Source organism: Lutra lutra, chromosome 7, assembly GCF_902655055.1.
Source record: "Lutra lutra chromosome 7, mLutLut1.2, whole genome shotgun sequence".
In the NCBI taxonomy this organism is placed as follows: domain Eukaryota; kingdom Metazoa; phylum Chordata; class Mammalia; order Carnivora; family Mustelidae; genus Lutra; species Lutra lutra.
Window position 1 is genome coordinate 115217436 of NC_062284.1, and position 17069 is coordinate 115234504.

Sequence of the window (17069 nt, forward strand, 5' to 3'; positions counted from 1 at the left end):
CATGCTGGTGAGCGGGAGGCTCTGAAGCTTCTGTCGGGTTCCACTGCCCCCCACCCCCAGGCTGCTGTGGCTACGGACAGCAGGCTGCTGACATCCTCTGCCTGAGAGAGAACCCTGAGTGCTGGGGCTGGAAGGAGGTTTTACTTCCTTGGAGGCCCCCAAACCCATACAAGAGGACCAGAAACTCCCTAAGATTTTCTGAAGTAGGGGCCCTAGCCAAATGCTACCAGGGCAGGGAGCAGAGGGACGTATCAGCATGGCCAGGACCTCAGGAGAGGAATCCGAAGTTGGCCGCTGACCACAGGAGGAAGCTGGACTGCCTAAGAGGGAGCTGGGGGGTGGGGGGGGGTAGAGTGCACAGATTCCAGGCCGCCCAGCATTCAGACACCCCGAGAGGGGGTGCAGAGCAGCGTAGCAGGGCCTGAAGTCATCCTAGTCTCAGACCCCATCTCCAGCTGATGCTTCCCCAGCCTCTGGCCTCCTCCAGACTCCAGGCCACATACCTCTGATGCTGGGGAGCCATCAGGGCTCTGCTCTGGGCCCTAAATTCAGCCCCACTGCTGTGCCCCTTGGTGACCTGGGCTTTTGCCACCCTGCCACACCCCCTCCCAAGGCACCCACTGTCACCATTCAGCACATCTAATACTTGCTGAGCACCTACCCTGTGCCAACAGGGGTCTCCCGAGGAGTTACCCTGCTCACGGTACAGGAGCCCATTTCCCTCCCCAGGCCTGGGCCACCCAAATCGAGAAAGAATGCAGCTTCTACTTATTTTAGGGGGAGGGGGAGGAAGCACTAGGTGGTATCAGCAAAGTCTCCATCTTGTCAAGACCTCTACAGCAGGGGCGCCTGAGTGGCTCAGTGGGTTAAAGCCTCTGCTTTCGGCTCGGGTCATGATCCCAGGGTCCTGGGATCGAGCCCCGAGTTGGGGGTCTCAGCAGGGAACCTGCTTCCCTTCCTCTCTCTCTGCCTGCCTCTCTGCCTACTTGTGATCTCTGTCAAATAAATAAATAAAATCTTTAAAAAAAGAAAAAAAAGACCTCCACAGCAGACTGCCAAGTAGCCCCATTCTTCGCCCCTGCTTGTGTCTAGCTCCTTTGCTAGTAAATTTGAGGTGCCTGCTCGCTTGTTAAAAATGCAAATTCTCAGGCCCCACCCCGCAGAAACACAAACCCTGACAATGGCATCCAGCATCTGCATTTTAACAAGCCTTCTGGGTGATTCTGATGCCCAGTCACATTGGAGAGCCACCCTTCCAGGCTTCCAGGCTCTGGGATGAGGTGACGTGAGTCTGTCTAGATCACAGAGGCATAGCCTCCAGGAGACCCAGATGACAACCCTCCTCCCGGGGGGGCGGGGAGGGGGCTCCTGAGACTTCCCCCACAGGCCCACGTCCAATCATCCAAGGAGCCCCAAGTCATTCATAGATCAGTGACATCCCGAGAACCCTCCAAGTGTCCTCAGAGCCAAGCGTTTCACAACAATGCCCAAAGCGAGGGTGATGAGGGCTGCCAACACGCCTGTCCTTTCCAACCACCCCCCCTCCATCCTCTGCCCAGGCGCTAAGTGGGCAAGGCGAGTGCTGAGGGGCCAAGAGCCAGCAGAGAAGGAAGAAAAGGCCAGAGCCAGGAAACCAGGCCAGGGGCACGGAGACATATCTGGAATCCCACCGGCCACCCCTGGGGCCCAGCCAAGAAGGGCTCAGCTGTGGCTCCCCACCTTGGCCTCTTCCCAAACCCTGCGTGCAGAGGACAACTAACTTCCCAACACTGCAAGATGCCAGTGTGAGACATAAAATGCATACTCATTTAGAAGCACTCCCAGATCCACAGTAGCTTTCTGTCACTGCGCATCTGCTTCATCAAGAAGCAATAAAAACCACAACTGCTACTCTGGGAGGAGAAAAACTGGCAAAGCAGCGAGTCCCTAAGAAGCGGACTCTCGGAGGCCCCGGGAAAGGAGGGCAGCGGGCAAGGGTGCAAATGGTCCCCAAGAAATGGGAGCCGGGTGCCCAAACACATGTGGGAGGAAAGGAAAGAAGAAACTGAGGCTGGCTGCAGTTGCCCTTCCTCCTCAAATACCAGGAGTCTTTGAACCAGGGCAGGGCGGCGGGGGGGAGGTGCGGAGCAGCAGGTGTAACACAGAGAGCAACCCGCAGAGGCAGGAAACCAAGCTTCTGGTCTTGCCTCCACCTGGAAGCCCCCTTGCCACCTTGCCACCACCTCAGGTCCTTCAGCCCCTCCAGGCCCTAGCCGTGGTCTCCCCCATGAAACGGGGTAGGGTAGCGGGCCAGGCCAACCTCAACGGCTCCAGGGCACAGAAAAGGCGTGAGCAGAAAGGACAGCGTGCACACACGTTGGCTGTGCCACCACTTAAAATACAGACGACTACAAAGGCAGGGATTGCACAATACAACACACCCTGAGGACAGAAAGCACCGAGCACCAGACCACGGTACTTCCAGGGAGGATGGGAACAGCATGGGAGACAGGCACCCTAGCACCTCACCTCTACCAGTAACACACGTGGTCTTTGCACACTGGCCTAGAAAAACCTAGAAATACCAGTTGGAACTATCTGAGCCTTTCAAAAGGCCTTTCTAAATTTCTTTACCTCCAGCTAAGTCATCTCATAAAGACTAAATGAGGGGTCTCTGGCACATGAGTTAAGCGTCTGCCTTTGGCTTGGGTTACAATCCCAGGGTGCTGGGATCAAGCCCTGAATTGGGTTCCCTGCTCAGATAGATAAATAAGTAAGTAAGTAAATAAGTAAATAAATAAATAAATAAATAAAATCTTTAAAAAAAAAAAAATAAGACTAAATGAATTAATATCTGGGAAACACTTGACCATGCCTGGCCCACAGCTCCCAACGGGCTGGCGCACACGGGGCGGGGTAATGCTCAGCTCCACATTCCCAGACAAATTCCCTCGGCCTGGGCCTCCTGAACCAGCAGCTCCCACGGAAGGGGAAATCAGGGATAGGTCCCCAAGTCTGGCACCCCTGTGCCCCACTGCAGCCTTTCTGTTTGTGCCAGCAGCCCACACAGGCCCAGTGGACTGACACCCCAGTGCAGCCTTCCTTAATTTGTTTTTTAGTTATGTACAATGAACCTCTAAATTAAGTACTGTTTAACTGAAGCAAAAACAGTGGCTTTCACAGAGTCTCAAGTTTGGGGAAACGTCGAAATTAAAAGGAGGCCTTGGGGTTTCATGCCTGCAAAGATACCTCCAAACAGTCCCAGCCAGGATCCAGGATAAAGGACAGGAAACCAGGGGTCTGGCCCCGCTTCCCCTGCTCCGGGAAAGCACGACTCATGAGCCCCCTCCTCCATCTCCCGGCTCCCAGAGCCAAGTCTGGAAAAGTACTTCAGGTTCCTGGAAAGAAAGGCCTTTCCGAAATATCAGGAACTCCACTGGAAATTGCCATTATATATGACCGGGAGGATGTCTGTGGTGTTTGCAAGGGAGCCACTCCTCTGCCAAAGTCAAGACAGTGGCCAAAATCAACACAGGGGCTTCTGAGAGCCAGAGACACACACACATGTACCTGCATTCACACGTGTGCGCGGCCTGCACACCTAGGACAGACATGGAGGCCTAGTGCCCCCTCCCCACCGCAGACCCCGACTGGGGGGCGGTGGGGATCCTGTTTTCCTGGCATTGGGACTGAGAAGAACTGAAAGCCTCACTTCTCTCCCTCCCCAAACCCGAAGCTGTGACAGTGGAGAGTCCGACATCGGACATAAGGAGAGAAGACAGAATCCGACGGCACCAAGCCCCCACCCACCCACCCACCCACATGCAGGGCTCACGGCTTGTCCTGCAAGACGGAAAGCCAAGTTCCATTCGGAGGCCTGCACAAAGGAGGCCACCCACCCCAATGTACCCACCCCTCCTGGCGTTTCACCTACAGAGGACTTGAAAATAGAGCTCAGCACCCTCCATTCTGTTCCCATTCGTTTACAATCAGCTTTACAGATGGCTTTTAAAAAATAAATCTTCCATGGGGCGCCTGGGTGGCTCAGTGGGTTAAAGCCACTGCCTTCGGCTCGGGTCATGTTCCCAGGGTCCTGGGATCGAGCCCCATGTCGGGCTCTCTGCTCACCAGGGAGCCTGCTTCCTCCTCTCTCTCTCTGCCTGCCTCTCTACTTGTGATCTCTGTCTGTAAAATGAATAAATAAAATCTTTAAAAAAAAAAATAAAAATAGGGACGCCTGGGTGGCTCAGTTGGTTAAGCGGCTGCCTTCGGCTCGGGTCATGATCCCAGCGTCCTGGGATCGAGTCCCACATCGGGCTCCTTGCTGGGCAGGGAACCTGCTTCTCCCTCTGCCTCTGCCTGCCTCTCTGTCTGCCTGTGCTCGCTCGCTCTCACTCCCTCTGTCCCTGACAAATAAATAAATAAAATCTTTAAAAAAAAAATAAATAAAAATAAAAATAAATAAAAAATAAAATAAATCTTCGGGCCCATAAAAATGCTCCCGTGTGGGCCCTGTGTCTGCACTCTGACCAGGCCCCTGGTACCAACCAGCATGCAACAGGTAAACCAAGACAGAGAGGAGACAGCTTGTCACTGGCTCCCTCCCCCAAACCCCCTGACCACTTTTCCGCCACCCACTGAACCACTTGGGGCTCTGATTTACAACCTGAGCTGAAAGTGGGGGTCACAAAGGGCACTGTTCTCCACCCCCCAGGGTTGTCCCCTGCCCTGGCCTGCAGCACTGAAAAGCCTGAACTCAACTCCAGCCTGAGCCCCCCAACTTTCCCTCCCCAGCTTTCTTAGCAATCTCACAGTTTAAACAAGAACCTCCAGCTTTGGGTTCCATTTAAAATAAAAATAAACAGTGAGCCTAGGCTCCCTGGTTCAAAGCCCGTTCCCCTGGTGTCCAAACAAAGGGAAAGACAACGAGCAGGTGAGGCTCAGGGAAGCACAGCAACAGAGGAGGGACAGGGTTGAGTCCTGAAGCAGGGAAGCCAGTTCCCAAAAGCCAGGGTCAGCTCTACAGAGGCCACCAGGGACCCAGGGGGCCCTTCAGGCTCAGGGGACCTCTGTCTATTCCTGTTACTCCTTCTACTCAGAAACATGGAGAAATACAATTAGAATGCTCTCCTAGGGGCACCTGGGTGGCTCAGTGGGTTAAGCCTCTGCCTTCAGCTCAGGTCATGATCTCAGGGTCCTGGGATCGGGCCCCACATCGGGATCTCTGCTCAGTGGGGAGCCTGCTTCCCCTTCTCTCTCTGCCTGCCTCTCTGCCTACTTGTGATCTCTGTCAAATAAATAAGGAAAATCTTTAAAAAAAAAAAAAAAAAAAAAAGGAATGCTCGGGCGCCTGGGTGGCTCAGTGGGTTAAAGCCTCTGCTTTCAGCTCGGGTCATGATCCCGGGGTCCTGGGATCGAGCCCCGTATCAGGCTCTCTGCTCATCGGGGAGCCTGCTTCCCCCCTCTCTCTCTGCCTGCCTCTCTGCCTACTTGTGATCTCTGTCTGTCAAATAAATAAATAAAATCTTAAAAAAAAAAAGAATGCTCTCCTACCTTTATCAACCAGGAAAGGTAACTTTGGGTCGGCCCTGCTCGCCTGACTTAGCCTCTCACACCCTTCAGTCAAAGACTTGGATTCAAAACCAACTCCGCGCGTGTTCAAGCTGAAAGAGAGATCCTGGCAAAGTCATTTAACCTTTCTGAACCTTACTTGCCCTCTGTATATAAAGGGAGTAAGACCTCACAAGTTTGCTCATCATGATTAACGAAGAGAAAACCACGTGTGAAAGCGCAAATGTTAAAAATCATGAATCACGGGGCACCTGGCTGGTTCAGTGAGTAGAGTGTGCAACTCTCAGGGTCATGAATTCAAGCCACCTACTGGGGGCAAAGTTTACTTTAAAAACAAAAAAAAAAGGAGCACCTGGGTGGCTCAGTGGGTTAAACCTCTGCCTTCAGCTCGGGTCGTGATCTCAGGGTCCTGGGATGGAGCCCCTCATCGGGCTCTCTGCTCAGTGGGGTGCCTGCTTCCCCCACCTCGCCCCCGCCCTCTATGCCTGCCTCTCTGCCTACTTGTAATCTCTCTGTCATAAATAAATAAAATATTAATAAAATAAAATAAAAATAAAAACAACAAAAAAAAACCACAAATCCTGGGGCACCTCGTGGCTCAGTCAGTTAAGCAACTGACTTGGTTTCAGCTCAGGTCATGATGTCAGGGTCATGAGATCAAGCCCCACGTCTGGCTCCACACTCACTGGGAAGACTGCTTGATACTCTCCCTGCCTCTCTCTCAGCAGCTCCCACTCCTGTGCACGCTCTCTCTCTCTCTCTCTGTGTCTCTCAAATAAATAAACCTTAAAAAAAAAAAAGCCCCCACCATGAATCCTATAATGAGTGCTTGATTATAAACCATCTTTAGCTGTTCCTTACTATCTCATTTACATAAGCCTTGTCTCTCAAAACATAAACTACAGAATACCAAAAGGTTTGTCGGTACTTATGGTTAAGAGCTGAGTTCCAAGGTCTATCTGCCTGGGCTCATTCATAACCTGGCTTACTGGCTGGTTGTGCTTGGAAAAGATACTGAACCTCTCTGAGCCTCAGTTTCCCTGTCTGCAACAAGGAAAATAACAGTACTTTCCTTCAAGGGTTGACAGATTGAGGTAATTCAAACCATACAACCTTCAAATAGTGTAACAATCAGTTATTTTATTTATTTGGGGAACCAAGACATTCTTAATAAATACTGGTAGGCTCATATAAAGCAGAAAATGCTCCTTTCCAGCCTTCCCTCTCTCATCTTCTCTTCCCTCCCCAGGAGGTAGACAGTGTTTACATAACCTCCCAGGTCTCGGGCTTGGGAAATACTTTAAACCAAAAGGTTCCCCTTAAAGACCAAGGGCAGGGCGCCTGGGTGGCTCAGTGGGTTAAGCCTCTGCCTTCAGCTCAGGTCATGGTCCCAGGGTCCTGGGATCAAGCCCCACATCAGGCTCTCTGCTTGGCAGGGAGCCTGCTTCCTCCTCTCTCTGCCTACCTCTCTGCCTACTTGTGCTCTCTGTCTGTCAAATAAATAAATAAAATATTTTTTAAAAAAGAAATAAATAAAGACCAAGGGCATCAGCACCTTCCTTCCCAGGCCCTTCTCACTCTGCAGCTGGTGAGCATGTTACTTTCTCTCTCCCGGCTTGGGATTTTCATCTGTCAGGAGTGATCATCCCACGTCCCTTCCAAGGTTGTTGTGGATGCTAAACGGAGAGAACATGTCTAACATGCAAGCCACGTGCAAGAGGCGTTTCTCTGTATCCCCCACCCTGCAGGCCTGGAGAGGACCCCACAACCTCTCAATGAAGAGCAGACCCCAGCCCCAAAGTAGCCGGCTACAGCCCAGGACCAAGCAGGCAGTTTCCAGGGTAACAGCATCCTCTGCATCTACTCCCGATTTCCATCCCTGGCTGCTTTTGATTCTCTTCCCGCCTCTGTAGTGGGCTAAGTCACCTCTTCCCACTATTGCTAAGCAACCCTGAGAGCGTGCAGCTGCCTCCTGGGGGAGGACCCCGCCCCCCACACCACTTCCCAGGACCCGAGCCCTGGGGAAAGCTGCCCCCCCGTGGACACTCCCACCCCACCCCATTAACCCTGGGGATGGCAGAAGGTGGGAAGCACTCCCAACCAACAGGGTTTAGAAGAGCAGGTGTGGTGAGACTTGGCCTTGGGGGAATGAGGAGAGCCACCCCCTCCCTCCCCACCCCCGCCTTCTACTTGCCTGTCCTTATATGTGATCTATTCTTAAGCAGTTTCCAAGCACAGGGTCACATCAAGCTTTTTATGAAAGATGCCCCTCTTGATTATTTTCCTCTTCTGTGGCTCTCCCACTCAGTCCCCATGAACCTGGATCCCTGACCTCAGAGTAAACAGTGAGCAAGAGAGAACAGGTAGACACAAAGGATGAAGAGGGGCCAGGAGGCAGAGAGCACCAGAAACTCCTGAGAGGCCACTGAGCTCCGGAGGTGGGAGGACAGGCAACTGTCACTTTCTCCTCTGTATCACTTAGCATGTTCTCAGGTTTTTTAAATGAAGACACAATCATACCGTACAAGTCACCCATCTGAGCGGGTTCTAGAAGTTCTGCTTATATAGTATATTTATATATATTTAGACTATATTTACATATATTTAATGTATAGAGATTTTGAGCAAGTTTTAGTTTATTTAGTATATGGTTTTTCATGTATGCACAAGGTTGTACCACCATAGCCACTATCTAATTCCAGAATGTTTTCATCTCTGTCTGTCTCTGGTCAGATGTTCTCAGATAACACAAGCATTTCTTTGATAAGCAGCAAAGTGGTGAGGAGGCAAACAGGGAAGCCACACTGCCCAGCCTGGGATCCAGGCCCTCCTCTGACCGGCTGTGTGATCTTGGAAAATTACGCTGCTGCTCTGAGCCAGTTCTCTCATCTGTAACATGGGGATAAAGTGCCCGCCTCACGGGATCAGATGTGCTAATTCAACACAGGGTCCCCAACACAGAGCCTGATCTTTGGCCTGTACTCAGATGGGGGGAGCCGCTATGAATATGATGAGAAAAAGGTTGGTTGGTTGGTTGGTTGGTTGGTTGGTTGGTTGGTTTTTTTAAGTACAGTTCTAATCCCAGCTCTGGTCTGGGAAGATGACCATGCCCAGGTTGTTGGGGACTGCCACTGTTTTTGCATATTTGTCTGGGAGGGCTGAATGGGGCACACGTTGCAGGGGGCGGGCATGTTGGGGTCATGATGGTCACCCACGTGGCTCTGGGACCAATGCATCACTATACCAGACTCGAGGTGCCTAATGTGCTGAGAACCTGCCAGATAATCCCAGGCAGGACATGGGAGCAGGGGTGAGGGCAGGCAAAGCAGCAAAGAGAGCACCTGACCAGCCCTCTCTGTAAAAATTTACCCCCTACACACTGAGAAGGAAGGTTTCTGGGAGCTTGGACTTGATGCCTAGCCTAGGACCCAGTGAGAAATCCTGATGTGTTAAAAAGAGGGGGGGAGGGGATGCCTCGCTGGTTCAGTTAGTGGAGCATGAGACTCTTGATCTTGCGGTTGTGAGTTCAAGCCCCATGTTGGGTATAGAGATTACTTAAAAATAAAATCTATTTAAAAAAAAAAAAAAAAGAGGAAGGTGGGCTTCCAGGCTGGCTCTGAGCCCTGGATTTGCTGGGTCTCCTGCCCCCACCACTCCCAAGGCCCCTTGCCTCCAGCAGGACCAGGTCTGGGCAATTAGTGCTTAGCAGGACACTGGTACCTCAGCAGTGAGGACCCACCCTGGGCCTGAATCAGGAGTCTGAGTGGGCTGACCCAGTGTGGCCAGGACTTAGGAACCAGGCTAAGGGTTTTCCTCTTCCTACAGCCTCTTGGCCATGACCTCTGCAGAGACTAACCTGTCCAAACCAGCCAGTGGGTCTGAAGCCTCTCCAGTGTCGTTGGTGAGTAACCGAGCCCAGGTCCCCAGGCCCTGGCAGAGATGTGTGCCCACCAAGCATACTCAGTGGGGAGAAAAACAGAGCTGGGGGGAAGGCGCCCTAAGACCACAGGCCATTGGCTGCACACCCCACCTAGGAAAAGCCTGGGTGAGTTACATGTGGGGGCAGCTCAGGTCAGGTGAACTGTCTGGAATGGTCCCCATGATGCTTGCACAGGTATGGGGCTCAAGAGCCCCACCTGCGAGCGGTACAAAGAGCCTAGTCTCTCAGAAAGGTGAGAGGTCAGGTCGGGACGAAGGACGAGGAGGGAGAACAATGGGAGCAGGTGCTGGCCGGTGAGCTGAAGCAGCTTAGACATGCCTGCCCTCTGGTCTGCCCTTCCACACTTCTGGCTCCCTCCTGCCCTGCCCTTGTTTATACACACACACACACCCCAACTGCCAAGAAAGGGGGGGGCTTCCCAGCAGAATCTTTAAACACCGCCAGTCCTTCAGGAAGTAGCTCAATGGCCCCAGCTCTTCCCCTCCTCCACCAGCGCGGACAGGGAGCAGGGCTGGCTCCTGCCCCACAGCAGCCAACACCACACCTCTGGCCATCTGGGGCGCTGCCTGGTGCGACGTTCTAGCTTTCTGCTTCCCTCTCCACCGAAACCAGGATGTGCATGACCCCAGGTGGGTGGAGCGCAAGACAGATAACCCGGATTCAGCCAATGCTCACCGCTGATGGGACTCCACCAGGGGAATTCGTTGATGTTTTTACACTAAGAAGGGACTAGAAGGTAGTGGGGCAGAGAGACCCTGGCTCTTCTCTAGAGACACACAGCAGCAGATCTCAGGTCTCAGGCCCAGGCTGTTTTAGAAGCATAGAAGGCACCAGGCTTCGTGGGACAAGTCCTTAAGCCAGGTTTACAGTTTGGAGCCACTGGCCAGGTGCCCAGCTCTGGACCTTCCTAGAGGAGAGGAGAGGCCCAAATCCCAACCACCACCAGCAAACTACAGGATGCCCGTTTGGTTTTACCTCCTCACACCCAGAACTGTCTGCAAGGAAGGGCCCATGGGTCCAGGCCTCCCCCACCCGCACCCCCACTGCAGTGAGCACAGCCTTGGCAGCGGCCCCTCAAGAAGTCAGCTTCAGGAAATTGGTGCCTGGGGGCCTATCACTCCTACAAGCCCGACTCCAGTGACCAACAGCTCCCCAGGATCTCATCACTCCTCAAAACTGGGCAATGTGGTTCTCAGTGAGCTCTGGGCCTTCTCGCATCTGTCCTAGCAAAGCCTAGGTGACAGCCAGAGCCACCCATGCAGCCCCAAGGCTCCATGCCCCCGTCCAGCTTTCTTACGGGTTTTGGCAATCATTGGCAAACCATGGGGCACGTGTTCTCAGAGCACCCACAAGAGACAGGTTTGGGAGGGGAAGCAGCTGTAACCAGTCCTAGAGCAAAGCAGGGCTGGCGGTTGCCCGGAGGTATGGGCAGGGCCTCAAGAATGCCCTCAGCTACTTGACCGTGGGGCCTGAAGACACTCCAAGCCGTATCCGCTGGAGGACATTCATGCTTTGGGGTCATTTTACCTGTCCTGTAACAAACTGACAGAGCTTTCAGGAACTTCACATTCATCTCTCCATCCTGGATACCCAGGAGGTAGGTAAAGGGTAGGCAAGGATTCTACACCACTCTACAGTGAAGGGACAAAGCAAACAGAAAGGTCAAGTGACACAGAAGGAGCCAGAGTCCACTTCAAGGCCCAAGGTCAACAAGGACACAGCTCGGCATACTCCTTGCCCCATAGGAGTCAGCTGCTTCTAAGATGGCTTTATATGCTACACCTTATCTCCAAGAATATGTGGGAAAGGCCACAGAAACTCTGGCTCCTCTACTCAAACATGTATTTACTGACCACTCACTGTTACGTGCTATGCTAAATTCCCTACACACATTACTTGGTTTAAACCTCCCCTCGACTCTTATCGGGCAGGAATGATTAATTTCCTCATTTCCCCACTGGGCATCATCAGGCACAGAGCAGGCAGGTGACTCACTGAAGGTCACACAGGAAGTCCATGGAGGGGGGCCAAGATCTGAACCCAGAGTATCCAGAGCATGTCTATCTGCAGAGGCTGGAGCCAGGATATAGCCCCAAGATGGGGCAGCTTGTCTGGAATGTAAAGTGTCCCATCCCCGGCCCTACCTCCCACCCCGGAGCTGGGAGCCCTGCGTGGTACTGTGTTTCCCGACACCTTGCCCTGGACTAGGCACCAGGGATCCAGCACAGAACACAAGAAGCTGGGTCCTGCGGCCACGGCCACAGGCACCGACTGAGGCAGGCGGGAGTGCAGAACGGTGAGGGGCAGGAGGACTGGACCGAGTCAGTTCTCGCCTCCTGCACACTTTACTTCCACTGGGCATCACTCTGGTTTCTGCAGCCCTAACCTTCAAGGCAGATGGACGTCCTGTAAACCCCCCCAGGTAAACCCCTCCATAGCAGGCCTCCCCCTGGACCGGTGGCCTTGGCCAGCTCCTGCCATGATCCTTCAGGCCAGCAGGGAGTGTAAACAAGGGGCCCATCTTCCTGAGACCTGGCACGATGTGGGTGCAGACTAGGGACCTGGGCCTTCATTCACCTGCCAGGTGAATGCCTATTTCAACACCCTTAGCTCAACAAACATTGACTAAGCTCCTATATGTAAAAATAAAATAAATAAATAAATTTTTAAAAACCCCAGGACTGGCACCTGTGGGAATGCCCATTAAACCTGAGCCTCCAGGATTCAAAAGACAAGAGAGCAGAGAGAATAAAACTTAACAGCTGGAAACTGCCATTTTACAAATTTTCGTCAACCCAGCAGGTGGGGATATTAGCTCCTTTTTATACATAAGGAACTGGAGGCTGAGCGGTTAAAGTAACTCGCCCAAGGTCACAAGCCTCTCAAGTGGAGAGCCAGGGTGCTACTCAGAGTCCATGCTCTCTCCAGCTGGCCTGGTGTCCGGCAGGCACACATAGGAGGGTGTGCGCAAGACACACGTGAGCCAAGAAACCAGGGCTATGGTCACCTGGCAAAGATGGGGCGTTCAGACCTGCTCCCCTCAAAAAGGCGGATTCAGAGCTCAGCCTCGAAGGTCAGGAAGATGGGGAAGGCCAGCCCACTCCCTAAGCCACTGCATTTTGTGTCTGGAGGCAGGGAGGCCAGCCCCGTGAACTCTGCACAGAAGCATTCTTTGAAGCCGGGCCAAGCCACAGCCCACCGATGCAGACTTCTACGGGCCTCTGCCTAGGCCTCTCCAATCACCAGGGAAGTACTTCCTGCCACATCATTCCATCAGAGGCCTGTCAGACCCCCTGAGGGCTCGGCGGGGCAGGGCGGGGACAGGAATGCGGCCCATTTACAGAGGAGGAAACAGATCGGAAGCACCTGTCGGGAGCTTTCTCTGCTGAAGCCCCAGCACTTGGAATGGGGCCTGCCTTCCAGGGTAGGTGCTCTCAAAATATTTGCTGAATAGTAGCTCAGAGAAACTATGCCCGAAGTCTCTCCAATTGTTGTAACTGCACCACGGCCAAAAACAGAGGCTTCTGCCTCCCACCCAGAAGCCTTTGTATCCCACCGCACTGTATCCTCCCACCCACCTGCTCTCACCCTCCTGCCTCCATCCAGAATAGCCGGCCTCCTCTGTCCACTAGTCTGCTCTGATCCCCCTCATCCCTCATCTCCCACGCTCAGCAGGGAGGCTGTCAAAACACCCAGGTTGGGGCGCCTGGGGTGGCACAGTTGGTGGAGCATCCAACTCTTGGTTCTGGCTCAGGTCGTGATCTCAGGGTCATGAGATCGAGCCCAGGCACAGTGCTCAGCTCAGTCTGCTTGAGAGCATGCTCTCTCACCCTAGCCCTCTGCCCCTCTCACTTAGGCATTCTCTCCCTCAAATAAATAAACACATCTTTAAAAAAAAAAAAAAAAAAAAAGGCAACAAGTTACTTTAGGTCTGATCTCCCATGTAGTACCACTTCCCTCTATCTCCACCACCCCACCGAGAACTAGGTGAGATTTTCAGACAAGAAAAAGAGGCCCACGCAAGATTACAGAATTCACTGCAGGGGGAAAAAAAAAAAACAACCCTTGGATTTTCAAAGTCAGGCCCAGAGCCTGTCCCACACCCCCACCCCCTCCATCAACCCTGCCAAAGCGCATGTTGGCTCCCCTTGGTCCAGAGATCCTCACAGGCTCTGGATGCCAAGCTCAACTTTCTTGCCTTCCTCACTACCCAAGGACAAGTGAGGGGAAGCTTCCTGCCCCTAAGATGGCTGCATTCCAGCCCCCTGCCCCCACGCACCAGTTAGGACTCTGGACTGCTTACTCCCCCTCTGCTCATTTCCTCAGCCTCAGGTGTGCCAGGCTAACATCTACCATTGTCAGCTCTTAAACAACCAAGTTTACCCCCTAGATGGCCAGATTTCTCAGAGGACCCTGTTCCCACCTGGCTGCGCAGAGGCACCCACACCCACCAGCACCCACATCAGAGTTTCATGAGTCTATATATGTGTATACAGAGAAAGAGACAGAGACAATATAATTTTTCTCCCCAAATGTATTTAATACAGTCATTCATTTGATAATATACAATACTATACACGGGTCCAGTGACCAACACTGGGGAGACAAGAGTTTCTGCCCTCCCAGGAACTTCATCCCACAGTCCTGTCACTTGTGCCACAACTAGGCACATCGTAGGTGCTCCATAAACAGGGATGTTTCCTCTACTCCCTATGGAAGATCCCAAGACATCCACCGCCCTAATCCCACCTCCCCCTATCCAACTTAAAATCTAGTCTCAAGGGGCGCCTGGGTGGCTCAGTGGGTTGGAGCCTCTGCCTTCGGCTCAGGTCATGATCCCAGGGTCCAGGGATCGAGCCCCGCGTCGGGCTCTCTGCTCCGCGGGGAGCCTGCTTCCTCTCTCTCTCTCTGCCTACTTGTGATCTCTGTCTGTCAAATAAATAAATAAATTTTTAAAAAAAAGAAAAAAAATCTAGTCTCAAGAAGGCCTCCTCATCCTGAAATTTTAAAAAGCCCCTACCCTTGCCCCCATGAGAATCTCCAAATTACCCACTCCATTCACAGCTCCACCAACAGCCCAACTGTGCCAAGAAATAAGCGTGGTGAGTGGGGGGCTGTCACAGCCTCTCCCCCAGATCCACCCTCCCAGACCCTGAGGGGGTGGGGGCAACAGGAAGAGGGGGAGGATGTTTAAGCAACTGTCACGGTGCAAGTAAGTCAGCTCCAACCCAGAGACCTTCTGCTGTTACCCTATAGAGCCCGGCCAGCCGAAGCCCCCGCCTGGGTCTCAGGTCTCAGGCTTTGAGGAAGCCCTTTGTGCGTGTGTTTTAAATTACCTCTGCTTGTCTGATGAAGTGAGTAAAAGGGCCCCGATTCAGGGCTTAGGATTCCTGAGTGAGCTAATACAGGATGCCTTTGGCTGGAAAAAAAAAAAAAAAACTTCAGTCGGCTCCCTAAACTCCCCCCCTTTTAAGTTTAAAAAAGGGAATGAATGTTACCATTTTTGGACATGAGCGTTCTCCCTCAAGCCCAGCCCTAACCGCACTATCCAAAGGGACGCGCCATCCTGTCCCCCCCCCATTCCCAGATCAGCGGGGGGTGGAGGGGGGAGATGAAACGAGGAGGGACCGGATGGGAGCGGACAGCGGCGGGGGGGGGGGGGGGGTTCAGGGTACGTGGCCGCCTGGGGCAAGAGCTCACAGCACAGGCAGGAAGCAGAGGCAGGGTTGGGGCGCCCTCCCCTCCCGCCCCACAAGAGTGGTTTCGGACCTCTTCCTGCCACCGGCCACTGTGCCCGGGTCCCATCGCCAGCTCCGAGCCAGCCCCTGTGGCGGCGTGCGCACCCAGCACACCTCGTCTGGATGCCTGGGGATGGTGGCTAAGCAGGAATTCCCCAATGACTGACCCCAAATATCCCAGTAAACAACCTCTTGTCCTGGAGCCCGTCAACTCTGATCAAGTTGCCCAAATTCGCCTTCTCCCAGGAATAAGCGGTGTCGGAGGGGCAGGACGCAAACGCAAACCCGTGTCCGCCCGCAGCTGAGTTAAGCAATAAAACGGTTTGCCGTCCTGACCCCGCCCCCACAGGGCTGCCTGGGGAACCCGCTTCTGCCTCCTAGTTTTCTCGGATCCGACCCCATTCCAGCAGGTCCACACCTCCAGGCAGACCCAAAGGTGGCGGCCAATCCCCGGGGCGCCCGCTTTCCCCCCGGCCTGCGGGCTGGGCTTGGAAGGTGCAGAGTCCCGCGATCCTGGCCCCCCGCAGGTACCCAGTCCAGGGCGGCCCAGGAAGCGCGCTGCCACCGCACGCCATCTGGAGAGGCGGCCAGGGGGCGGGGAAGGAAAAGGAAAATCGATCCGGAGCAAGCAGCCAGCCGCTCAGCCCCAGCCTCCCGGGAAGCGCCGCCTCCCACCCCTTGCCCACGCGGGGGCCGTGCAGCTGCAGCCGGGTGGCCTGAATCGTGGACCCCAAGGCGACCTGCTCGCCGGCGGCCCCACCTCCCCGCGCTCGGGCTCTGCGTTCGCGGGCTCTGCGTTCGCGGGCTCTGGGAAAGGGGCTCTCCCCCTTCCGCCCGCGCCTGTAACCCAACACCCCACCTCGCAGCGCCCGCGTATCCCCCGCCCCCGCTCGTGCGAGCCTGGAGCCCGTTCGGAGCCGGGAGCCGGGAGCGCGGCGGGTGGAGCTGTTTGAGCCGGGGGGCTGCGGCGGGCTGGGAGGCTGCTGACCTTTCTCTGCTGCTTCTCCCAGGCCGGGTCCAGGAGCAGGTCCCGATCCCAGTCCTCTTCGGGCTGCATGTAGTCGTTGGTTTGCTGGGAATCATAATGGTCCATGATGGTGCGCGCGTGCTACGAGCTGGATTTCTTCCTCCACCTTCTCTCCCGGCGGCGGCTGCTGCTGCTCCTGCCCCGGCGTGGGGAGGGAGTCGGGCTGGGCTGGGCTGGGCTGGTGGGGCCGGGCTCGCTCCCCTGCGCCCGGTTCCGCCGCGGCGCTGCTCGCGATAGCTGCTGCGGGAGGAAGCGGCGGCGGCTGCGGCTGGAGCTCGCGGACTGCCTGCTTGGGACCTAAATCTCCACGCACAGTGAGCGAGGCGGACACACTAGCGCTGCGGGAGCCGAGGCGGGCGGGGGCGGGGGAAAGGGGCAGAGCCCTCCCGAGGTTCTCCATTGGCCAGGCCGAGTTGCCCAAACTTCCCCCCATCGCCTTTCATTGGGAATTCCTGGCATCCGTCAGCCGGGCCGCGGCGCATATAGGTGGCTGGGCGGGCCCCCTCCCGGCGCGCACGCCCCCGCCCACTCCCCGGGTTCCCACTCCTCCGCCGCTCATGTGACACCAGCTTAAGCCGAACGGGACCGAAGCCGGGGGACGCTTCCCCGAGCTCTGAGACCGAGCGGCAGCGCGCCCCGGAGCTCCGGTCGCCGCCGGGTACTGGACCCGCTCCGCGTCCGCGGGAAGGCGGCGAACTCGGGCGAGCCGGCCTGAATTTGCCCCCCACGCGCGCCAAGCCCCAGGCGGCCAGAGGCTGGAGAAGGGACGCGAGCAAACCCGGAAAGTATTTCATTTGTCCTTCCTAGGATCCGG

General features: G+C 54.8%; 1 protein-coding gene across 3 annotated transcripts in view; it reads right to left on the reverse strand.

The window, feature by feature from the left end:
- Nucleotides 1-16615, reverse strand: part of ACTN1 (actinin alpha 1) — a 97895-nt gene extending 81280 nt beyond the window's left edge. For 2 of the 3 annotated variants that reach the window (XM_047736867.1, XM_047736864.1), the window contains exon 1: nucleotides 16217-16615. In XM_047736867.1, coding sequence (XP_047592823.1) covers nucleotides 16217-16321 — 105 coding nt within the window. In that variant the 5' untranslated portion in view covers nucleotides 16322-16615. The remainder of the gene's footprint in view (nucleotides 1-16216) is intronic. The other variant, XM_047736866.1, reaches the window with a different exon arrangement.
- Nucleotides 16616-17069: the final 454 nt, after the last annotated feature.